The sequence below is a fragment of the Microtus pennsylvanicus genome, chromosome 14 (assembly GCF_037038515.1).
Source record: "Microtus pennsylvanicus isolate mMicPen1 chromosome 14, mMicPen1.hap1, whole genome shotgun sequence".
NCBI classification, from domain to species: domain Eukaryota; kingdom Metazoa; phylum Chordata; class Mammalia; order Rodentia; family Cricetidae; genus Microtus; species Microtus pennsylvanicus.
The window spans coordinates 31318274-31340573 of NC_134592.1; the positions used below are offsets into that span (position 1 = coordinate 31318274).

At 38.4% G+C, this 22300-nt stretch overlaps 1 protein-coding gene across 2 annotated transcripts in view; it reads right to left on the bottom strand.

The window, feature by feature from the left end:
- Lin52 (lin-52 DREAM MuvB core complex component) overlaps positions 1–22300 on the bottom strand; it is a 73584-nt gene that overhangs the window by 40038 nt on the left and 11246 nt on the right. The window contains exons 5-6 of one of the 2 annotated variants that reach the window (XM_075948022.1): positions 20268–20351; positions 20150–20170 (exon numbers count right to left, since the gene is read on the bottom strand). In XM_075948022.1, coding sequence (XP_075804137.1) covers positions 20150–20170; positions 20268–20351 — 105 coding nt within the window. The remainder of the gene's footprint in view (positions 1–20149; positions 20171–20267; positions 20352–22300) is intronic. The other variant, XM_075948023.1, reaches the window with a different exon arrangement.

Genomic DNA, 22300 nt, shown 5'->3' on the forward strand with positions numbered 1-22300 from the left:
GTGTTAACAATTCCCCGAGTTCATTGATGTGCCTAAAAACTTGATTCATGGGACTTCTGAAGCAGAAAGTAAAGGGAGAAAACCACTGATTGAATTTTAAAGGATGTCTCTAGTAGATGCCTTGGATTACAGTCAAAGTTGTTTCTCCTATCTGGTACTGAACTCTTTTCATATACCAAAGAAAACATCAGTGAGGAACGTAACAGTCGACAAACACCTCACTGATGACACATGACAAGATTCTTGCTAACCCTCTAAAAGCATTTCCTACTTTAAAACAAGCTTAAATAGTCTTGATGAAAGCAAAATCACTGAGACATCAGAGTTTGAACCACAGAGCCCACATCATGAATGCGACCAAACGTGACAATAAGTATTCACTTATGATGTCAAGTCAAATTACCTAGCCAAAGTCTTCAACTGGTATATCAGCACAGTGCAGTTCTATGCAGCAACTAAGAACACACCAGAGCAAAGCTATCTGAGATATAGTGTAGGTGAAAAATCATGTGTACATAAATTATGATCTTACAGCTGTGTAATAATAAATAAGCCTAAGTACAGAACATGTCTGTAAGTGTTCATAGAGAAACGGGTAGCAGTAATAGGTGACCTATGAAAAATTCAGGAGTTTTTCTTTTGACTTTATATTCTTCCATGCTATCTAAAGTTTTTCATATGACGAGCTTATATTACTTAGATAAGTTTATGATATTCCTTTTAGAGCCCACAGAGATCTCCAAAGTGGTCCCTTCAAAAGGAGTAAGTGGCTCCTCTTTGTTGTTGCAGTGTCCATAATTTAAATAAAAGTCAAGTGATTCTTTTTGTACTTGAAATCATTACAGCATCCCAAAGACTGCCTTTGTTCAAAAATTTCCATAGCAGACAGGAGAGAGAAAGAAAGAAAAAAAATCACACAACAGTACCATGAAACCGGAGGGAGGGAGAGCATACTTTAAATAGGACTTGGTAGGACAAGACAATCCACAAGTGCCAACCAGTTCCAGGGCTGGAAAGGTCTCAGGAGAGCCATCGCATTTCAATTACCATCACTAACATTACTTATTATGTGGCCTGCTCCAGTCCCCCAGGAAGGCAGCTTGTGATGATAATACCCAGTCTCTGCTTGTAAAACAATTCATTAGGCAAAGCAGAACAGCTGGGGCATCCACGTGCGAGCTCTCAAAGAACCGCCCCACTGGGACCTCTGGCCCCGATTTCCCTTTTCATGAGGGACAGCTACCACCCCTCTGACAGCTGTAGAGTTCTCCAGGGACACTTCAGGTTTAATCAGTACTTCCTGCACTGCAGAGGGCCATTTGATTTCTAACATAAACTAATAGCACTCCCTCTTTCAGCAGGTTACACCAGACATCAGATAAGAGGCTTTAAGGCATTTTTATCTTGTTCTAAAGCTCAAGAGTTAATGAGGCAGCAAAAGATATTGTCATTGAGTCCCGGTGTAGCTATATTATCCAATAAACATACTCTCTCCAAGACAGGTTTAATATGGATCGAGGAGGTAAAGACAGCTGCTTTACTATTGATCCTATTGAGAGGATGAGAATCCACTCGCCGTAAGCAGGACAAAATTGTGCACAGCGTGCAGCAAGCAGAATGCTGCAGAGGTAAGGAGTTGCCTTTAGAAACCAGGAGGAAGATGCTGTTTCCCCCACCGTCAGCAACATAAACTCATTTGGGATTTTAAACTAAGTTTTTTATTTTATTTCATTTTTTAAAAAATGTTTCTCAGTGAAGCTACCTACTTTCATGTGTTTGGCTGAAAACTATTCTTGCTAGCTTTATTGCCAATTAAAAAGTCTATTATAAAATAGCTTTATATTACAATATAAAATATTATTATAGTAAATGTTATATATATTATGCAATATGTTTTAAAAACCATGATAGCTTTTTAAAGTGTACCATCTACAAATCACATTTTATTGTTAAATGGTGAAGTCTGCCTCTAACTAACTTCTACATTTCACATAGAGCTTCTACAATCATTTAATCAATCATTCAATAAAACTAAAAGTCCATTGTAAGCAAGGCTATGTATGTCTAACGCAATAAATATAAAATCTAGCCCCTGGTTCACTAATCCTTGCTAGTTGTGTAAACAAGACATTACTAACCTCTTCTCCCTGATATCTCAGAATCTCCTTTGGCAAATATACAGAAATCAGAAAACCAAATACTTCTTTTACACAGTAGAAATATCTATCATATGCTTTCCCCCAGCAATTTAAAGTATTGAATATTTCTGGAATAGCTGATTGCTCCCCAGAAATTAAAGAGTTGTGTGTGTGTGTATGTGTATGTGGTGTGTGTGTTTACTTTCATTGAAAAAATAGCAAAACTAAACAACAAGAAAACTAAAAAATTCCTTGAAAAGGCATATTGAAAGACGGGGGGGGCGGGGGGCCACACACGAGATGGCCGGGGACAGGACACATAAGCATAGTGTACGATGTTTGCTAAGGCACAAGTGGGGGAGGGGTACTGGACATATACTCATTCATTTACAGAATTCCAGAGTACCAAACAAAGCAAATATGCTAAATAAAAATTTTTAATTAAATTATGTTGGCTGTATTTCCCAATACCATCTCTCCTCCTCCTTCTCCATTCATCTAACCCTAGATTTTTGCCCAGCCAAACCATGACCCAGATTGTATTATTTTATAGTCACAGCAGCTGACTCAGTCTGTCGGACTTCCAAGAGGGCAAATGAAAGAGTCAGCTATGTGGGATTCCTGTTTTGCTCTCTTTCAGATGTGATAGCTGGAGTCCCTTTAAGATAAAGCCACACACTAAGAAAGTACAGCAGAAAAGATAAAAACCTTAGTTTTTTAATGACACCATGAAGCTCAACAACCTACCTTGGTTTATCTCCTTCCAGTCTTCCCTCTTGTTTAAAAACAAAACAAGACAAAATAACACACAAGAAATTTAGGTTGTCTACGATTTGAGATTGTACAATACTCCAGCAAAGAAAACTGAAGTTTTATACCTCATCTCTTGGCTCCATCCTAAATTGTATTTTGTTAGTAACAAGGGCTTATAAGTCTGATATTCTTTGGCTCTTTTGAGTCAATTTTTTTTTTCAAAATGCTTAACTATTTTTTCCCAGATCCCAATCATCTCTTCCTGAGCAGCTTCCTTGCCATCTCTGAGGCCCATCATCGCACCCTTCAGTGTTTTCTGGGGGCTGCTATCAGGTTTTAGGGAACAATTTTCCATGTGGTCATTTACGCTTTCACAGTCTGGCTCCTCGTTGCTTTTCTCGACACACTTTCTAGTCCTTCCCAGCCTGAAGTACACTCACTCCACCTACACGAAAATGCCATCAGTACTACTTCAAGTCTTGTCTCTCTCAAGAGTTGTTCCTGACTTCTTTACCTCCCTGTTTCCTCCTTTGGAACCTGCAAAACACATTCTCAGGAAGAGAGCATGGGTATGAGATAACCAGGGTGTGAGAGAGGCCAAAGGAAACAGAGCTAGAAGGTCAAGCTAAAGATTTTTGTTGTTTCTAAGAACAGAGAACCACTGGGGCTATGCAAAGGGAATGGGGTCACCTGTCGATTTGTGTTTCAGAAATATTCTAACTGCAGAATGTGGCAGATATTGGAGAAAAGACCAATTCTACAGCTAATTTGGCTGGAAGAAGGAAAGAATATCCAAAATAAAGAGTCCATGACAAAACTTGTTGTCAAGGAACAAGTTGAAACTCAATATTCTGGAGGAAAATGATGGTTACTGGAGTAAATATATGTTTGTTGTAGGGAAAAACAGCAGAGTGTTAAGAAAGCTGGTGTTCTGAATTTAGTGCTAATGTTTTATCAAGATGCAATAGCATCATGCAATGGATAGTGGATTTAACAGGAGAAAACTGACGTTACACAACCCCTAGGATACCCCTACACCTAGATGAAGAGCTTCAGGAAATAATGACCACTGAGGGTGGGAGAATCAGTCTCCCCCAGGGATGAGCCCCTAAATGGTTATTCAATACCAAGTGATCAGCCCTAAAAACATCCATAAAAACAACAATGAACGTACTCAGCAGGTTGTTTTTACATGCACAACAACAATAAAGAAACACACAAAACAATAATAAAGAAAGAGGCCATGAACTTGAGAGGGAGGAGGGTGTAAAGAGTTTGAGGGAGGGGGAATGATATAATTATATTTTAATCAAATTTTTTAAATGAAAAAAACATCCAAGATTTTTAGGATCAATCAAAAAGTCAACGTGGAAAGATAACTTTTCTGAAATACGATGACTGTGAAGAACCATTTTTTAATTTTTTTTAGGAGAACCATGCTTATTTTTTATATTTAAGGGTAAAATGTCACGGTGTTTAAAATTTATTTCCAAATGGTTGAGGAGGGGGAGAATACACTGGCATGCGCACAGAGGTGTTTCGCTGGGTGTTTATGTTTTCTTATAACATAACTGAAGGAAAATAGATCTTAATAGCAGTTCTTCAGGGCTTCTCTCTTATTTGTGACAATGACATTAACTCATTTATTTGATAATTGAAAAAAAATTTTTTTTTCAAGACAGGGTTTCTCAGTAGCTATGGAGCCAGTACTGGAACTCGATCTATAGACCAAGCTGGCCTTGTGCTGGGATCAAAGGCATGTGCCACCACCTCCCAGTGAAAATAATTTTTTATTTTTTTTAAGATTTATTTATTAAGCATACAATGTACTGCTGGCAAGGAAGGCACCAGGTCTCATTACATTACAGATGGTTGTGAGCCACCATGTGGTTGCTGGGAATTGAACTCGGGACCTCTGGAAGAGCAGCCAATGCTCTTACCCTCTGAGCCATTTCTCCAGCCCAATAATTTTTTAAATTGCTCTTTAAATCCAAGAATTCTAGGATCTTAAAAAACACCAGCCAGGTGGTATTAGCCCATGCCTGGTAGAGGCAGAGGCAAATCTCAGAGTTGGAGGTCAGTTAAGTCTACAGAGCAAGTTCCAGGACAGTTAGGGCTACACAGAGAAACCCTGTCTTGAAAACCCAAACAAAACGCATGAAGATTCACTCAAGAACTATCTCTTCTACAAGTAGTCTGCAGATAAATACCATAGCTGTATCTTTAGTGTCAAGCCTGGCTACTCTTGGATGCTATTCTCCACCTGACTGAGGAGGCTGCCTGTCCACTCCCAAGCTGGAGACACATGACTGAACACTTCTTAATATCTGTACTTGTTACTTAATACAAGGCTAAGGGAAGAGCCCATTCAGAACAGAAGCACTCACACTAGCACTGAAATACCTTAAAGTGTGTTGTCTTTTAAAAGACACCTTCTTCAGCTCATGAGTCCGTATCTAATTAAATCCCTGTTTTCCTGAATTTGACAGCTGACGGCAGCAAAGAGCAGACAACTTCCTCTGCTTCCTTGTGTAGCTATCTACTTTCCCAACATCAAATCGTTTTATGGTAAGAAATTTTCTTACTAATAACAAGCTTCTTAACCTAAAGCAATTGCAAAGCCTATTTCCATCAGACATAGCTAGAAATCGCATCTTCTTTTGATTTGATCAGATATATGGGTGAAACTAACTTGGTCCTATCCTCTGTACTTAGACTGCATAAAGGCTGACATAAGAAAACAGACAGTTTGTATCTAAATGGATATCAACCACAGATGTTCACTAAGGAAAACAGTTTAAGTTCATAAAATGAGATGTGGGTAGCAACAAGTGAAATGAACAGCAAAGAAACTTTAGTTGTTTTTAGAGTACTGTGTTATACAGGATATAGTAGTCCTACAGCAACTTCCAAACACTAGAACTGGACGACAGTGTAATCTCAGTTTATATCACGAGGAAAGTGCTGCTGTGATAGGAAAGAAAGGGTTAAAAACTAAGAGGGTCTCCTGTTCTCCAGCAGGCCAAGACAGACTGAAGACAGGTGACCCACTGATGATTTAGAAGAAACCCCTCACTAAGGCCAAAGCAGAGGTGAAAATCAAAACTTTCAGATAATTTTTTGGAAACGGAGTCTTACTTTATTTATTGTTCAAGCTGACTTGGCATCTGCTTCATAGCCCAAGCTGGCCTTGAATCATGCTCTCCCTGGGTACTAGGATTATAGTTGTGAGTCACCTAGCCCCCAGATGATTTCAAATCCCATTTAGGCATTTAAAAAGCATATTTTTCATCATGGTTTCTGGGAAGAACTCAATTCTGTATCTCCATGAATTTTCCCACTCCCATCCACTGGTAGATGACTGTGATCAGCTGTGACCAAAAACAGAATACAAGCAGAATGAAGAACTCAGAGGTGTGGAGGAATCAGCCGACTGACTCCCATTCCACGTGGACTTGTGGCTGACTAGAAGGTGAGAATCTGCTTGTACTTCCGCTCACTGGCTGTATAAAGTACCTCACAGAAGGCTCCGTGTATGCACGGAGTTCTACCTTGAGGGTCTGCTTAAATATCAAGTCTACTGGAAGAAAACATTTGGTCTGTGTTTCCACCTATTTAAACGGAAGTTCTCTTAATTTTCAGTTTCTTTCCCAACTGTGATTAAAAAAAGAAAACACAAAAGAGATTCTAAAACTCACCCTCAACACCCAGCCTTTATGAGACAGTCTCATCATGCAGTCTTAGTTTGTCTGGAATTTGCTACTTAGACCAGGCCAACTCTAAGACACGGAGATCTGCTCACCTCTGCCTCCGAAGAGCTTGAATTGAAGGTGTGTATCATCACACCCTGCCAAACTCTAAAAATGCCTCCTTAAAGGCAGGTGTATTGAGAAATTTTCTCTAAGCCTGACGGGCAAACCGCTTTAAGCAACTAGGGAAGAGCTGAGAAGACATGGCAAAGATAGTCTTCATCTTACTTTTAGCTAGAAATGAATGTTCTGAAAAGGAAACTGCACCTTAGATGCTAAGAAGAGGAAAATGGGGACAGGGAAGCTTCCTTATCAACAGTGATAGGAAAGGAAGGGCATCTGAAAGGTGTTGTATAAAATTAAGTTAGAAAGGCTTCTTCACATTTAATGTGAAATTCATACCGATCTAAGAAGTTGTGTCTTCATTAAGGGAATGAACATTACTTGTCCATGTTCCATTTTCAGCACAGCCTTATCCTAGGGAGTCATTTGACCACAACAAGCAAGCAAATGAGAGGCCAAGGTCCAGCATCAATTCCTATCCAAGCATCCCCACCTAATCTAGCAAGCTAATGCAAATCAAACAAATACTTCAGTGCTGCCTGTAGTGAAGCCTGTACCTTTCCCAGGAGAGGCCTGTAAAACAGGACAGTCACTGACAGCAGTACAATTACTGACACAGATACAGACTTTATGGACATGTTTATCTCCGCTGTAAATCCACACTCTCTCTCCACTCCGATTCACGAGTCATAAAGAAATTGCAGATAATGAAAAAGTTGGGGAAATTTACAGCATGTCGGAAACCTCAGACAGCCAGAAGAAATTAAAGAGCTGACTAGGGATAAATCACACAGGTACAATTAAAACTTCCCATATACCTCTTCATTTCCAAACTGAGGCACAATCCAATGGAGCTGATGAAAAGTTGAGGTCATGACTCCTCAGGCTGCAATCATTTCTTAACTAACTGCATGTTAAAAATTAGCTAATTCATAGGTCATGCGTAAACACAGATTTCTTTCTGCTCTTCTGATTTCCTCTTCTCTCCACTAGAAGCACCCACAGAGCAATTCTGTCTGTAAACAGGCCGAATTGCAAGAAGCAATAAATGGAAAGGTGATGTCCCCTCTCCTACTGCCATCTCTGTAGGTACAGGACATCTTTTACCACATGACCATGGACTGAGCATTAAAATGAGAAAGTGGAGCTACAATGAGTGAATAAAATTGGAGGTTTCTTCTTCCTCAATAAATAACCACTCTGAAGTTTTCATTTTATCTCTTTTCAACACTCCAAAGGGGATTTTAAAGGACTGTTATGTTAGATACTAGAATAAGAATCACTTTTGGTGATACTTATTTTTCAACAGTGGATGAGTTAATGGTTCAGTTATACAACCATCTTTGCACGTGGTGATTGATATGCAACTCTTATTTCAATAGTAAATCAAAAAATGTCCAAAGAAGTAATGCCTATTTCTTAAACAATGAGGCTTAAAGAGACCCCTACCACTTAAGACCACAAGAGCTGACATTGTGGTCCTGTTATTCTCAAAGGCCTTTTATAAAATCCTGAATGAGGGGAAAGGAGAATTCTATCACATGTACTCTCCCTTCACCTTCCCCAACTTACTTAGATGCAACAGTGGCCTTTAAAAACACTAGGATCTCTCTTAAAAGCAGAAACAAGAATATAGATTTTTGCCAGCTAACTTTTATATAACCAAACAAAAACAAGACTGTCAATGAGGTCAGATGCAAGTCAATACTAAGCACTATGCATCTATATAGGACAAAGCTCCCAGCCAAATTAGCTCTAATATGATTTGAAATTATGAGCCCTATCAATAAATAAAGGCTTTTTCAAAAAAGATTTGGAGGATGCAATCGACATGGCTTCGATTTTGTTCCAATGTGACCCCCTGATGATTTCAAGTCCATTTTACACTTCAGAGAACCCAAATGTCATTTTCATTTTATATATTAAGATTTTATTCTCTAGAGTAAAAATAGTTCTAAGAAACTGTTACTAGTTTCAACCCACACAATCATTGCCAGAAAAACTTAGGTCCTATCTAGTAGATGGACCTTAATTCTACTTATTCAGTAAGTACAAGGCATGATCTCTGAGCTGTTCATGCTTTTAATGAAAAGTACCTTAAGCTTCTAAGTGTCATAAGCATCAATCAGTATCTAGGATCAACAGCAACTGTTAAATAGAAGCAGTTTTATTTACAAGCTCCAAGAAGCAAATCATATTTTATCAAATGAGTATTAGAGTGAAGCTAAGAAACATAAGCTGTTCCTCTGCTGACAGGGAAGGCTCCCCAGAATCAGAATCAGAAGAGCTGGAGTCTAATCCTAGATTTACAGGTAACTACTTGACTCTGGGCAAATCAGTTAAACTTCCTTATTGATCTGCTTGTTTATTTAGAAATAGGCTCTCATGTATCCCCAAGCTGACTTCAAATTCACTGTGTAACATAGGAAGATCTCGAACTTCTGATCCTCCTAACTCTACCCCAAAGTGCTAGGACTACAAGCATTGTCCCAGCACAATTGGTTTACCATTTGTGCAAGGGATCAAATCCAGGGCTTTGTGCACACTGGGCAAGCACTCTTACCACAGCTGCACCCCCAGCCGCTATGTCTACAAATTTTAAATGTACATTTAATTTGATCTAAGAAAGGATGATTGTTGCAGCATGATTTATATTAGTGAGATGCTAAAAATGGCCTAAATGAGCACTGAAATAATCACTCCAATAAACTGCTATTCTGGAGTCTTTTCACAGCACCTTACATCAAGAAAACATGTTAGAGAATAGGAATAGCTTAGAAGTGGACATATAAAAACCACATATATCTGCATAATAGCATGTATGAGTGAGTATGTGTGCACACAGATGCATCTTTCAATATGATATCACTTACAAGATATGTTTAGAGTTTAATAAATAAATAAATTAAAAAAAAAGATATGTTTAGAGGGTTTGGCAAGATGTTTACCAAAATGTTAATAGATTGTTTCAGTATGGTCTAATTTTGGTTTTCTTTCTATTTCCTAATATTCTCTCTCCCTCTCTCCTCTCTCCAGTATCCTCTGAATCCTGCCATTTCTCCAGTAGGCACTACCCCTCGTCCTAAGGTGTCAGGTACTAGTCCCTCCAGCCCTTACACACAGCTCCCCACATGAGTGTGGAGAGCAGTCTGTGATGGCCTCCCCAAGGGATCCCACCACGTCTGGCATTCTGTCCCTGGAACTCTAGCTCCTCAGCTGCTCTACAATCAGCTGTTTCTCAAGAGTTCTTCTCCCGACACCACTGACTAGAAACTCTCAGAGCAGTATGCTGCAACAACCAAAGGGACAGTCATTTGTTGCCTTATGTCCAGCATTATGAACACATTTTTTCTTGTATATTTTGTCATTAAAAATTCACCTCTGTCAAGAAGATGACTCTAGTCCCTTAGAGATCATTTGGTCTTTCTGCCACTGGCTAACATGCCCAGCAGAGAAATCCAGAAGCCATGCTTGACAGTTTTCTCCCTCATCTCTCAAAGAAAATCCATCAAGACTTGTCCTTGCCCTACAACTTTCTCAATTTAATTACCTCTCTCCATGTCCATCAACAGCACCCTAGTTCAGGTCTTGGCTTCTGCAACGACATTAGTTAGCCCAGTTTCTCTCTGATCTTCCTCTTTAAAAATTCTGAAATAGTAGTAGTAGTAGTAGTAGTAGTAGTAGTATGTTTACACATGATGTATATGTGAGCAGTGCCACGGCACATGTGTAGGTCGATTCTCCTCTACCTTAGGCAGGTTCCAGGGATTGGACTCAGGTCAACAGGCTCGTGAGGCAAGCATCTTTACCCATTGAGCCGTATCACCCATTTTCCTGCCCTCCTCTTAAACATTTCTACACAGCAAATCTGGGCTTGCCACAGCAAGAGTCAATTTTAATGGGTGACAAGCTTCCTGGGTGTCTCCTCACATGTGGCTTTATTTAGAGCCCATGAGTAGACGGAATCTATATTTGTTTCTGGGTTCTATGTCCACGTATTCTATATTCTCCTAAATAGCCTCTGCACACATTTGTAGTTAGAACTAAGCTACCTCACATTTCTCAGAGATTGTTCTTTCCTAATATTTACTCAAACTTTAAACACAGAAGTTCTTTTTCTTGAGACAGAAATGTCTCACATAGCCTAGGCTGGCGTGTGCCAGTTTTATATGGAGCTGGGGATCAAACCTAGGGCCTCAAGTATGTTTGCCAATGCATTCTATTAACTGAGGCTCAGCTCCACCCCTCTAGAGTTTTTGTATGGAGGCCAGAGGTCATTTAGGTGTTGTTCCTCAGGAACTTTCAAGCCTGTTTTTGAGATAGGGTCTTTTACTCCATCCTACTGGAATTTGTCAAGTAGGGTGGGCTTACCGGCCAGCATGTCCAGGGATCCTCCTGTTCTTACCTCCTCAGCACTGGCTTTTGTAAAATATGCATTCTGAGAACTGAACTCTGGTCCTCATTCATGCCTGGCAAGAACTTCACTAACTAAGCTATTTCTCCACTCTAAGACTTGATTAAATAACAACAACAACAAAAAAATTGGAGAATAGTAAAATATTTTTATATCAGAAATATCACTTTAGCTCTGTTTTCTCATTCAATATCCGAAACAGATTTGAAACTGTCCTATTGAAGGACATCCTACCAACACCCAGTCTTAAATTTAACCTCTCACAACAGGCAACCAAATGCTTTATTTTTCTAATCAAGAGATTTCTCTAGTTATATGAAAAAGTATCCTTTAACAAACTATTAACATAGATTTAATGGTTGGAGATACTTTTCATTTATATATGTTAAAGCCATTACTTCCCCAGTACCCGCAGTGAGTACTTTGTATTCATTTATAAATTCTCATGCAGTGTCACTCCTTTCCAAATTATATTTTCAACACAAAACAGCAGATAAAACAAAGCTACTGCTCTTTAATCTGAAACAGTAAATACTGTTAAATTGAACTCTCTAGAGCATCAATAACAAAACTTATAAAAGACAAGCAAAACAGAATGTGTTAATTTATTTCCTAGATTCAAAGCCTAGAAAGGATGCGACTCTCATGAACCCTATTGGAATTAGTGTAAAAAAAAAATAAAACTCTGATAAATCTTACCTGTTGTATCTCTCAAACAAACGGCTGCAGTTTCACTTCAGACTGCAGGCATTCTAAGTGGATCTTTGCTTCCTCTATAATTAATACTAAGTGTTTAATTTTCCAACTACAGGCAATACAGTCTGAAATGAAGTTTGACAAAATTGCCCAATGTTTGTTTAATAAAAGATGCTTTTTTTAAAAAAAATTATGTCTAAAAATGTGTGCATGCATAACTGGGGCCAAGGAGGTCAGAAGACGGCATCAGATCCTCTGGAAATCATGTTACAGGTGAGCTGCCATGTGAGTGCTGGGAAGCGAACCTAGGTCCTCTACAAAAGCAGTAGGCACTCTTAGCTGCCAGCCGTCTCTCCACAGCCCTCTTTGGGTTATGTTATGTAATAAGTCTGCTTTTCAACTCACGATCTTCCTCCCTTAATCTCCCAAGGGCTAAAATGACAAGAGTGGGCCATCATGGCTGGCACAAAAGATGCCAACCAAATCACCTTGTGCCCTTGACACTCCCGAACCTCTACTTCTGCAAGGACACGCTAAAGTTGGAAAAAGAAGTCCTATTCATTTTTTAACCTCACTAGTCGTTGTAAAAACTGACCCGCTGTTCCTGACATTTAACTAAAAATAAAAATAAAACTGCTGATTTTATGATCTCTTTTTTTTGTTGTTGTTGTTGTTGTTTTGGATTTCTCTGTAACTTTTGGAGCCTGTCGCCTGCCTCTGTCTCCCGAGTGCTGGGATTAAAGGCGTGTGCCACCACTGCCCAGCATGATCTCCTTTTTAAAAAATAATTTTACTTATTAGGCAAGCTGTGGTATCACACATCTTAATCTCAGCACTTGGGACAGAAGAAGGAGGATTTCTGTGAGTTAATGGCCAGCTCATGATCTACATAGGGAGTTCCAGGCCAGTTAGGGCTACACAGGAAGGCCCTGCCTAAAATTTTACACACACACACGAATATATATATATATATTTCTGTTGTGTGTGTGCACATGCCAATGTGCATTCCAGGGATCAACCTCAGGTTGTCAGGCAGCAAGCACAGCTACCCACTGAGCCCCTCACTGACCGGTACTGTCCTTGCATGTGAGTATTTTCTAATGTTTACTTGGTCATCCCTCTGGTTGTCATGGACCTATTTGGTCTTTCTGTGATTACAGCTCTGGGGACTGAACTCAGGGCCTCATATTCTATCACTGAGATAAATCACATGCACATACACTAGTTCCTCTAAATATACATCTTCTTATCTAGCATATACTCTGTAGAATTGAACAAAATGATACTTTATCCTAATTGATTTATGTCCTGTCTTCTCTCCTCTATCCTGTCCCTCCTTCCCAAATCACAAGAGAGTAAAATACCAGAAACATTTTATGACAAAATCCTCTTTGTGAGTAAAACCATTTCAGAGGCAATGCTGGGTTTATGAAATAACTTGACTAATGGATAAAAGATATGAATGCTTATAAGCCTTAAAGGTAATTTAAGGATTTGTGTATCCTAATTTGTTAGCCAAGGGAAAAATGAGAAATACCAACATGTTTTATTTCCCATTACCATAATACATTTTTAAACAAAATACTTAAAAGCTAAATTGACAATTTCTAATTATGAGAAATAACCTTGATCCTTTCAAAGTGCGGATTCTAGATTTTATGCTGTATTTATTTATCTAAATAGGATGCTCTTATAGTGAATCCTGAGAGATGTTATGGAATGCATAAAACAAGACATAAGGCTAAGTTTTGAATGGTATTTGAAAGAGCAAATAGCAGTAGTTTTTACAGTGCTTTTAAATCAAGTTTCCTGAATTTATATTTTTAGGTTATAATAATTTATCCTTTTTTTCCCCTAAGACAGGGTCACATACAGCCCAGGCTGACCTGAAACTCAACAGAGTAGAATCTGCCCTTGAACTCTTGATCTTCTTGCTTCCACCTTTAGAGTCTTAGAGATGTGCACGATCATGTCCAGATCTAAATTTATATTTTCTTGACTTTGCAGCCTTAAAAGTAGATACGATCAATATATACGAAAATGAAATTCACTTTCCTTCTTCATTCAGTGAAGCTTCCTGTAGTAACTAACTTCCACAACTGCCCTCTTCTCTCTGAAACAATTACTTGTTTTTTGTTTTTTGTTTTTTTGAGCCTGTCCTGAAACTCTCTCTGTAGACCAGGCTGGCCTTGAACTCACAGAGATTCACCTGCCTCTGCCTCCCTAGTGCTGGGATTAAATGTGTGTGCCACCACCGCCCAGCACTCTTTGTATTCTTAAAGAATTTATTTCTCTATGGTCCATTAAGAGTTACTTATCCTCTTTCCCTTTCCTCATAGATTTTAATGTGCATAGTGAAGTCATATATTTACTCAGCTTAATATACCATACAGAGAGCCCAGTGTGAAGCAGATAAATAGCTGCCGAATGGGACGGACACATTTCTTTCTTTCTCTTCTTAATCTGATTATTCAAAATGACTTAATGGCTGGGAGCTTTATTTTAAAATAATTTAATTTTTCTTAAAGGGTCACTAGCCCAAACTTATTCTATCAATTTTAGATAAAATTCCTGTTTTCATTTAATATGGCAATGCCTCATATTGCATAGTAACATAATAGAGTCCAAGGATGAAAAAAAAAACCAAACTAGGAAGAGAGATAATACAGGTCAGAGAACTGAACCCGTTCTGAGAGTCTGAAATCCAAGTGTGGGAGCAACTTATTAAACAATCACACTTTTTGAATGTTAAAAATCCAACCTTCGGGCTGGAGAGATGGCTCAGAGATTAAGAGCACTGGCTTCTGGCTGTTCTTCCAGAGGTCCTGAGTTCAATTCCCAGCAACCACAAGCTGACTCACAACCATCTATAATGAGGTCTGATGCCCTCTTCTGGTGAGTAGGCATATATGCAGACAGAACACTATATATAGTAAATAAATAAACCTTAAAAAATAAAAAAAATAAATAAATCCAACCTTCATGCTGGGTGGTGGTGGCGCATGCCTTCAGTCTAGCACTTGGGAGACAGAGGCAGGTGGATCTCTGTGAGGCTAGCCTGGTCTACAGTACAAGTTCCAGGGCAGCCAGAGCTGTTACATACAGAAAACCTGTCTCGGAAAAAAAAAAAAAATCCAACCTCCATCATGCAAAATGCTACTAAGGATAATAAAGAAACTGAAGGACTCTGAGCTTCAAAAAGGAAAAGAGCTTTAAAAAATAAGATGGAGCATTGAGCGGTGGTGGCACTCACCTTTAATCCCAGCACTTGGGAGGCAGAGACAGGCGGATCCCTATGAGTTTGAGGTCAGCCTGGTCTACAGAGTGAGTTCCAAGATAGCTAGGACTGTTACACAAAGAAACCCTGTCTCAAAAACTCAATCAATCAACCCATAAATAAATAAATATTTAAAAGACAAGATGGAGTGATTAAAAGAGTGCCACACATCTTTAATCTTGGCACTCTGGAGGCAGAGGTAGGCGAATCTCAGTGAGTTTGAGGGCATCTAGGCCTACTAAAGTGAGTTCAGAACAGCCAGGGCTACATAGAGAAATCCTATCTCAATAAACCAAAAAAAAAAGAAAGAAAGAAAGAAAGAAAGAAAGAAAAAAAGAAAGAAAGAAAGAAAGAAAAAGAAAAAAAACAAACAAAACAAAGAGTGGGGTAAAAAAGCTGAAAGGCAAATTGTAGTGGCACAGAACTTTAATCCCTGCACTCAGGAGGCAGAGGCAGGCCTGTGAATTTGAGGTCAGTATGGTCTAATAATGAGTTCCAGGACAGCCACAATACAGAGAACCTGTCTTGATAGAAAAGAGGGAGGAAGGGAGGAAGTTAGTCAAACAGTTTGGTAAAACCACAAAAACTGCTTTTACCCAAATCAGAAACCCAGTTCAAGCAGTAGAAGTCCTATAAGACTTATGCTGCCATCTAGAGGCTACATATGAGAAGACTACTTTCCTTCATTTGTTTCCCAGAGATTACCAAACAGGCCTTATTCTAAGAGCCAAAGAACCTTGATACCGGGCCACAAAGAACACCTAGAGTGTAGAGTCACAATTATTCTTTCCTTCAGTCACAGACTAAAATTAGAACTCAACGGAGCTAACTCTCCTTTAGATGTATTTAGAGCTAGATGTGGTAGTCCATGCCTGTAAATTCCAACATTTGGAAAGTTGAAGCAGGAAGATCACCGTAGTTCAAAACCAACCTGAGCTATACAACAACATTCTGTCCCATAAGCAAAAAATGTAGATGGAGAGTAATTTCTCAATATAATTAGCTACTTTTCAAAAGCATATGCCTAGAGGGTCCTAACAGAAGTGATTAGAAACATTGGTTTCATTGGTTTTTCTTTGGTACAATCACTAAAACTTATACCATATATTAGCAGACTCAACAATGTAATTAACTGAGTGGAGTATCGAGTTTAAATGAGGGCTGGAAAGAGAGCTCAGTAGTAAGGAAGTCATCAAGTTCTTGGGAAGGATCCGAGTTTGGTCCTCAGTAACAATAGCAGGTGGCTCACAATGACTCTAACACTGTTCTGGGGGATCAGGTGCCTTTGGCCTACTTGAGCACTCACAAGCATGTATGCACATACATATGCAATTAAAAATAAAATAAATTTGCCACACAGTGGTGGCACACGCCTTTAATCCCAACACGTGGGAGGCTGAGGCAGGTGGATTTCTGTGAGTTCGAGGCCAGCCTTGTCTACAGAGTGAGTTTGAGGCCGACCAGAACTGTTTACATAGAGAAACCCTGTCTCAAGCCCCTCCCCCACAAAAAAAGGAAGAAATCCTTTGCAAAGTCTAAATAGGGAAGTCTCAAATGTCTTTTACACAAATGGTTTTAAAAGCTCAAAGAATCTAGACAAATTCAATGTAATTTTATTTTCATTAAAAATTACCTATGGAGGGCTGGAGAGATGGCTCAGTGGTTAAGAGCACTGACTGCTCTTCCAGAGGTCCTGAGTTCAATTCCCAGCAACCACATGGTGGCTCACAGCCATCTATAATGAGACCTGGCGCCCCCTTCTGGCTTGCGGCACACATGGAAGGAATGCTGTACACATGATAAATAAATATTTTAAAAAAAAATTACCTATGAAAACACCACAGTCTTTAACACCATACTACATGCTCTCTGCCAAGATCAGAAAGGAAATGAAGGACATCTACTCTTACCACTTTTGTTCACAACTGTAATGAAATTTAACTAAGGTAAGAAAATGAAATCAAAATATATCTAGATTAGAAAGGAAGAAACACGGGCTGGAGAAATGGCTCAGCCCTTAAAGGCTAGGCTCACAGCAGAAAATATGAGAAAGGAAGAAACAAAATCATTCCCACTTGCAACAAGGAATCTGCACACACACAACTTTTCGTACGGCTGGACATGTAGAACTGACTGATAGCTCATGAAAGCAGGTTAAGTATTCAGCATCAATGGGCAAAAGAAAATCCAAACCACAATGACCCTTATACTCCTAGGATAGAAGTAACAATTTTTTAAAGGACAATAATAAGCATTAGCAAAAATTCCTCTACTGCTGGTAGAAGTATACAATGGTTCAGTCAGCTTGGAAAACAGCCTAAGAACTCTTCAAGAAGTCAGATATAAGCAAAGAGCACACCTTTAATCCAGCACTTGGGAGGCAGAGGCAGGCAGATCTCTGGTCAATCAAGTCCAGCCTGGTGTATAAAGTTGAGTTCTAGGACAACCAGAGCTACGCAGAGAAATCCTGTCTCCAAAACCCAAAGGAGTCAGATATAGTGCTACCATAAGACCCCAGTTATAAACACAAGAGAACGGAAATTCATGTGTACACATGACTTGTCAGAGCAGCATTGTCAACAAATCTAATAGTAGCAACGATCAAATGTCTCTCAATTGGCGATAAATACAATGTTATACCTACCCAAAGGAATATGATCTGACCATACAAAAGAGAGCACTGATATATTCTGAAACACAGCTGAACACTGAAAATGCTATTTCAGTAAAAGAAATCAGGGCTGGAGGGAGCTAGCAAAGTACAGGCTCTGGGTCTGATACCCAGCACTTTGAGTAAGAGACAATGAAAGAGAAAGAGAAATAGAGAAAAATGAGACTTCAGTCACAAAAACATGATTCCAAACTAGACAAATCTATACTGGCATAAAACAGATTAGTGATGACTGAGCCTCTAGAAGCTTGAGAGGAAATGAGGAGTAGGGCAAATGGGGCCAGGGATTTGGGGTGGTAATGAAAATATCCTAGACTTGACTGTGTTGCAGACTGAGCTGTTCAGTATAAATAGGTGAATTACAGAAACATGAACTGCAGCTCAATAAAGCTGTTACAAAAAAAAAAAACACAAACGCTCCAGAGTTCCAAGGATTAGCTCTAGCTACAAAGAGATGATTAGCAGTTTTCCAAATTTTTATAACTTATTTTCAGTTATTTCCAAGTTAGTGAGGATAAATGAGTGGGTCATTTACATAACTACTGAAAAACTTGTCACCTTCAGAACCAAGAAAAAATCAGAAAAGGGTAAAAATTGTAGAGAATTAGTAGGATGCACAGCAATTAAATGGGTCTCAGGAATAAAGGCAACAGCCTAGTGTTGTAATTCACAGGGCTAAGTCAGTATCCCACCCACACCATAATGGTAATGAGGAAGGCTCAAGCACATAGAGCCAAACAATTAGCACACTCCATGTTGTATGTACTAAATAATTATCTACTGCTATCAGAGAAGAAAATATCCCAAGACCTTCAAACATCACTTCTCATCACTAAACACCAATTACCTAAAACTAGAGCAATTTTCAAAAGCTTTCATCCTTTCCATTTTAAGTCAATGGGCCTCGTTAGACATCATGTGTCATTCCATCTAGAGCATCTTTAATTGACTGCCAGTTGATCCATAAGACTACAAAGGGAGTCTAAAAGAAAATGACTTTTATTTTGAAAAGTTATATTTAATCCCAGGACTAAAACAAATATAACAAATTTCCAAGAATGGTGAAAGTGCCTTAAAAATGAAACAAATCTATAAAAGTTATTGTATTTTAAAAATCTGTACACCACAAGGGTTATCTGACATATAGCCATGAACAAAACCAAAGGGTAACATAAGGCTCACCTCCCAAAAGACAGAATCTAGTTACTACCAGTACTACAAGATTCTTGTTATTCCTATACTTTCATTTAACAATACTGTGAAATGACAATTATGTTTTGAGGCTAAATATTTCTGCATTTTTTCATCTCATCATCTTTATCGGGGCAGATATTTGCATGAAAACAGTATCACTGGTCCTCTGGGATTCATCAGTTCCTACTGCTTATTTTTCACCCATGTCATCCTTTCAATTAATATAGAAAAAAAATACCAAGACATCGAAACACCAGATTAAGGTGTCAAGTGAAAGGCAATCCCTGGAGTAGATGAATAATCTAAGAGGGCAAAAAAAATGTTTTTATGCAAATATACTATACACGCTAAAACAAGGAGACTATATCCAAGAAATCCTACACACATCGATGTAAGCATTTCAATTTCTAACTTATTTTCTAACCTCAAATAAATTCCCGATGGCCAAGGAAGATGGCAGGAAGTTACAAAGTACTGTTACAGAAACTAAAACAGGCTGAGTTATGAAGTATAACATAATTTATGTTTCTACTGTATTCATCCAACCACGCTGGCAGGAAAACAGTCTTCCTTGTTCAGCTTAAGTTTAGTGATTAAGATGGCTGAATTAGTTGACTACAACTAACCCCAATCCCAATGCCGTCAGTTCTTAGAAACGTAAATACTTGGCAGTGGGTAAGGCACTACACTGCTAAACCTAATGACCTGAGCTCGGTTCCTTGTTAGCTGACTACTGCCATGCACGTCTATGCTCTAGTGCAGAACAGCTGAAGTCTCTCCCAGAAAAACACTCTTCCTTCCTGGAGAATCCTGATATTCAAAAACACAAACTGGTCTCTTTTGCTCACTTTCCTTAGTGCCTAGAAAAGGCTACGGACAGCAGCAAAGACTCGAGGACTAATGGCTCAAGCAAAGTGGAGCCTGGATACACCAAAGGAAAAATAAGAATACACCAGTGACATAATTAAGGGTCGCAGACCTAGACAACCTCAAAGCCATTTCTACCCCTGGATTTTTAATAAACGAATGTGAACTAACAAAGTCTCTCTTCAGACTGAACTAGTTTTAATTGATGTCCTAGCACTTAAAACAAAAAGGTTTCAAAAGATATGTATTGCACAAAAATTTTTACCTTTAAGTCAATAGTTTAGCACATTCTATCATGAAAGGTACAAAGTTACACCAAGTTCCTACCTTCAGATGGCTTGTCTTTGCCTTGGTAAAAGGAAAGGTATATTTTCATGAGTTATAACTAGAACTCATTGTGGAATATACAACATGTAACCTTGTATAAAACTAATTGGGTACTCACACTCATCCAGTCCCAGCTGATAGGCCAGGTTCTGGAGCCCTCGTACCTTCTCCATCAAATTAGCTGTGGTGAGGCTCCCCAGCTCTGAAATAGAAGACTTTATTTCAGTATCACCTCTCACTGATCTGCGGTAATAATTGATTTGGGTTGATAGTCCTAGTAATAAAAGATGTCTAGTTGGGTTGGGGGTATAGCTGAATGTCAGAACACTGACCTAGCAAGCAGGAAGCCAGGGATTTGATCACCAAAACAATGAAAGAGTGAGGAAGACTTCAAGCTTAATTTCCTTCATGAATAAGTACAAAACAGGCCCTTTATTTCCTTTCCTCCAATTTTACATACTCTTCAGCAAAAACTGTGAAGTTTTCTACTACTACAAAAACACCTCAACATTATACTTAACAAATTAAGTGGGCTTTAAATTATTTATTTTTACATTTTTAAAAATGTATTTAGTGTGTGTTTGTGCGCAATATTGCATGGGTATCAGAGGACAATTTGAAAGGAGTCAACTCTTTCCTTCTAGCATGTGGGTTCTAGAGAGCATACTCAGATTCTCAGGCTTGGTGGCATGTGTCTTCACAGCTGAGTCAGCTCGCCTGCCCAAGTGTGTTATAGCATCTGTTTATAACATTCATTTTCGCCTATCACACAAAATGAATATACCGTTAAAATATGAAGCCTTATGATGTGACATATCATAGAGAAAACCTTGCAGACACATCTTGGTCATGTAAATCAGATGTTGTCTCCATTTACAAGTCCCAGGATTTCAACTATATATAGTAGCAATAATAGCAACAAAATACTGTTCACCCTGTACCCAACTGTAGAAAACATAAACTTAAATATAAATCCAAACTTTCCCTTCAAATCCAATTTTGCTTATTTTATTTACAATTAATTTTACTTACTTCCCAGATTTTACTTACTTAAAATAAAGGTTACAACCCAGATTTTCATTTAAATAGCACCTAAATGCTTGTTTAAAATAGAGATCAGTTTTCATGAAACATAATGCGCTGTGAACTCTCACTAAAATTTAGTTTTCTTAGAAACTATAAGTTCATCATTTATTACATAAATAGTTTTGGAATATTAGGACAATGAATCTGAGATCCTTCGAGACATCGTTTTCCATGGGTGGGTGAGGAATCAGCATCTAACCCGCACTGAGTAACTTCTGAAATCATACAAAGGAGTTCTGCTCTTCCATTTATCATTCTGCAGTCTTTCCTGCAATGAGCATATGCCACTTTCTTGACTAGTTTTAAATAGCTCAAGAATTCCTGATTTTTACCTTAATTTCAATCTATTACTTCACAACTATCATGAATCTGAACACCATAAGAATGATTTTTTTAAAAAAGACCAAAACCATAAAATTAATGTTTTTTTAATTTAAATTTCCATTCTGATTGAACTCCAAATCATTTATCAAACAACAGTATTCACTGCTCATAGAATTCTTGATAGAAGAACTGAAAGGACAGAAAGAAAGAAAAGATTTATCTCAACCCACTAAGAGAGTGGTTCTCACCCTTCCTAATACTGTGACCCTTTAAGCAGTTCCTCATGTTGTGGTGACCCCAACCATAAAATCATTTCATTGCTACGTCATAACTGTAATGTTGCTGCTATCATGAATCATAATGTAAATATTGGAAGGCAGGATATTTGGTATGGGACCCCTGTGAAGAGGTGGTTCAGCCCCTCAAAGGGGCACAACCCACAGGCTGAGAACTGCTACACTCACGGATTGTCATTTTATAGTACTAAGGACAATATGTGGCTTTAAATTTTATAAATAAGGCTCTTCTATTATAGTGAAGATTAATCTTTAAAAGATCAGAGTTTAAACTTTATAAATTTATAAACACTAGCTATTTTATCTCTAAATCTTTGTTATTATCATACCTAACAGGGCCTTCATAATTCAGTGAGAAATTTAGGTAAGGTTTTTTTTTTATCCACTATAAGCATTATACAAAAGTAAGTTAATATGAAAAAAAATAAACATGAAAGAGTTCACT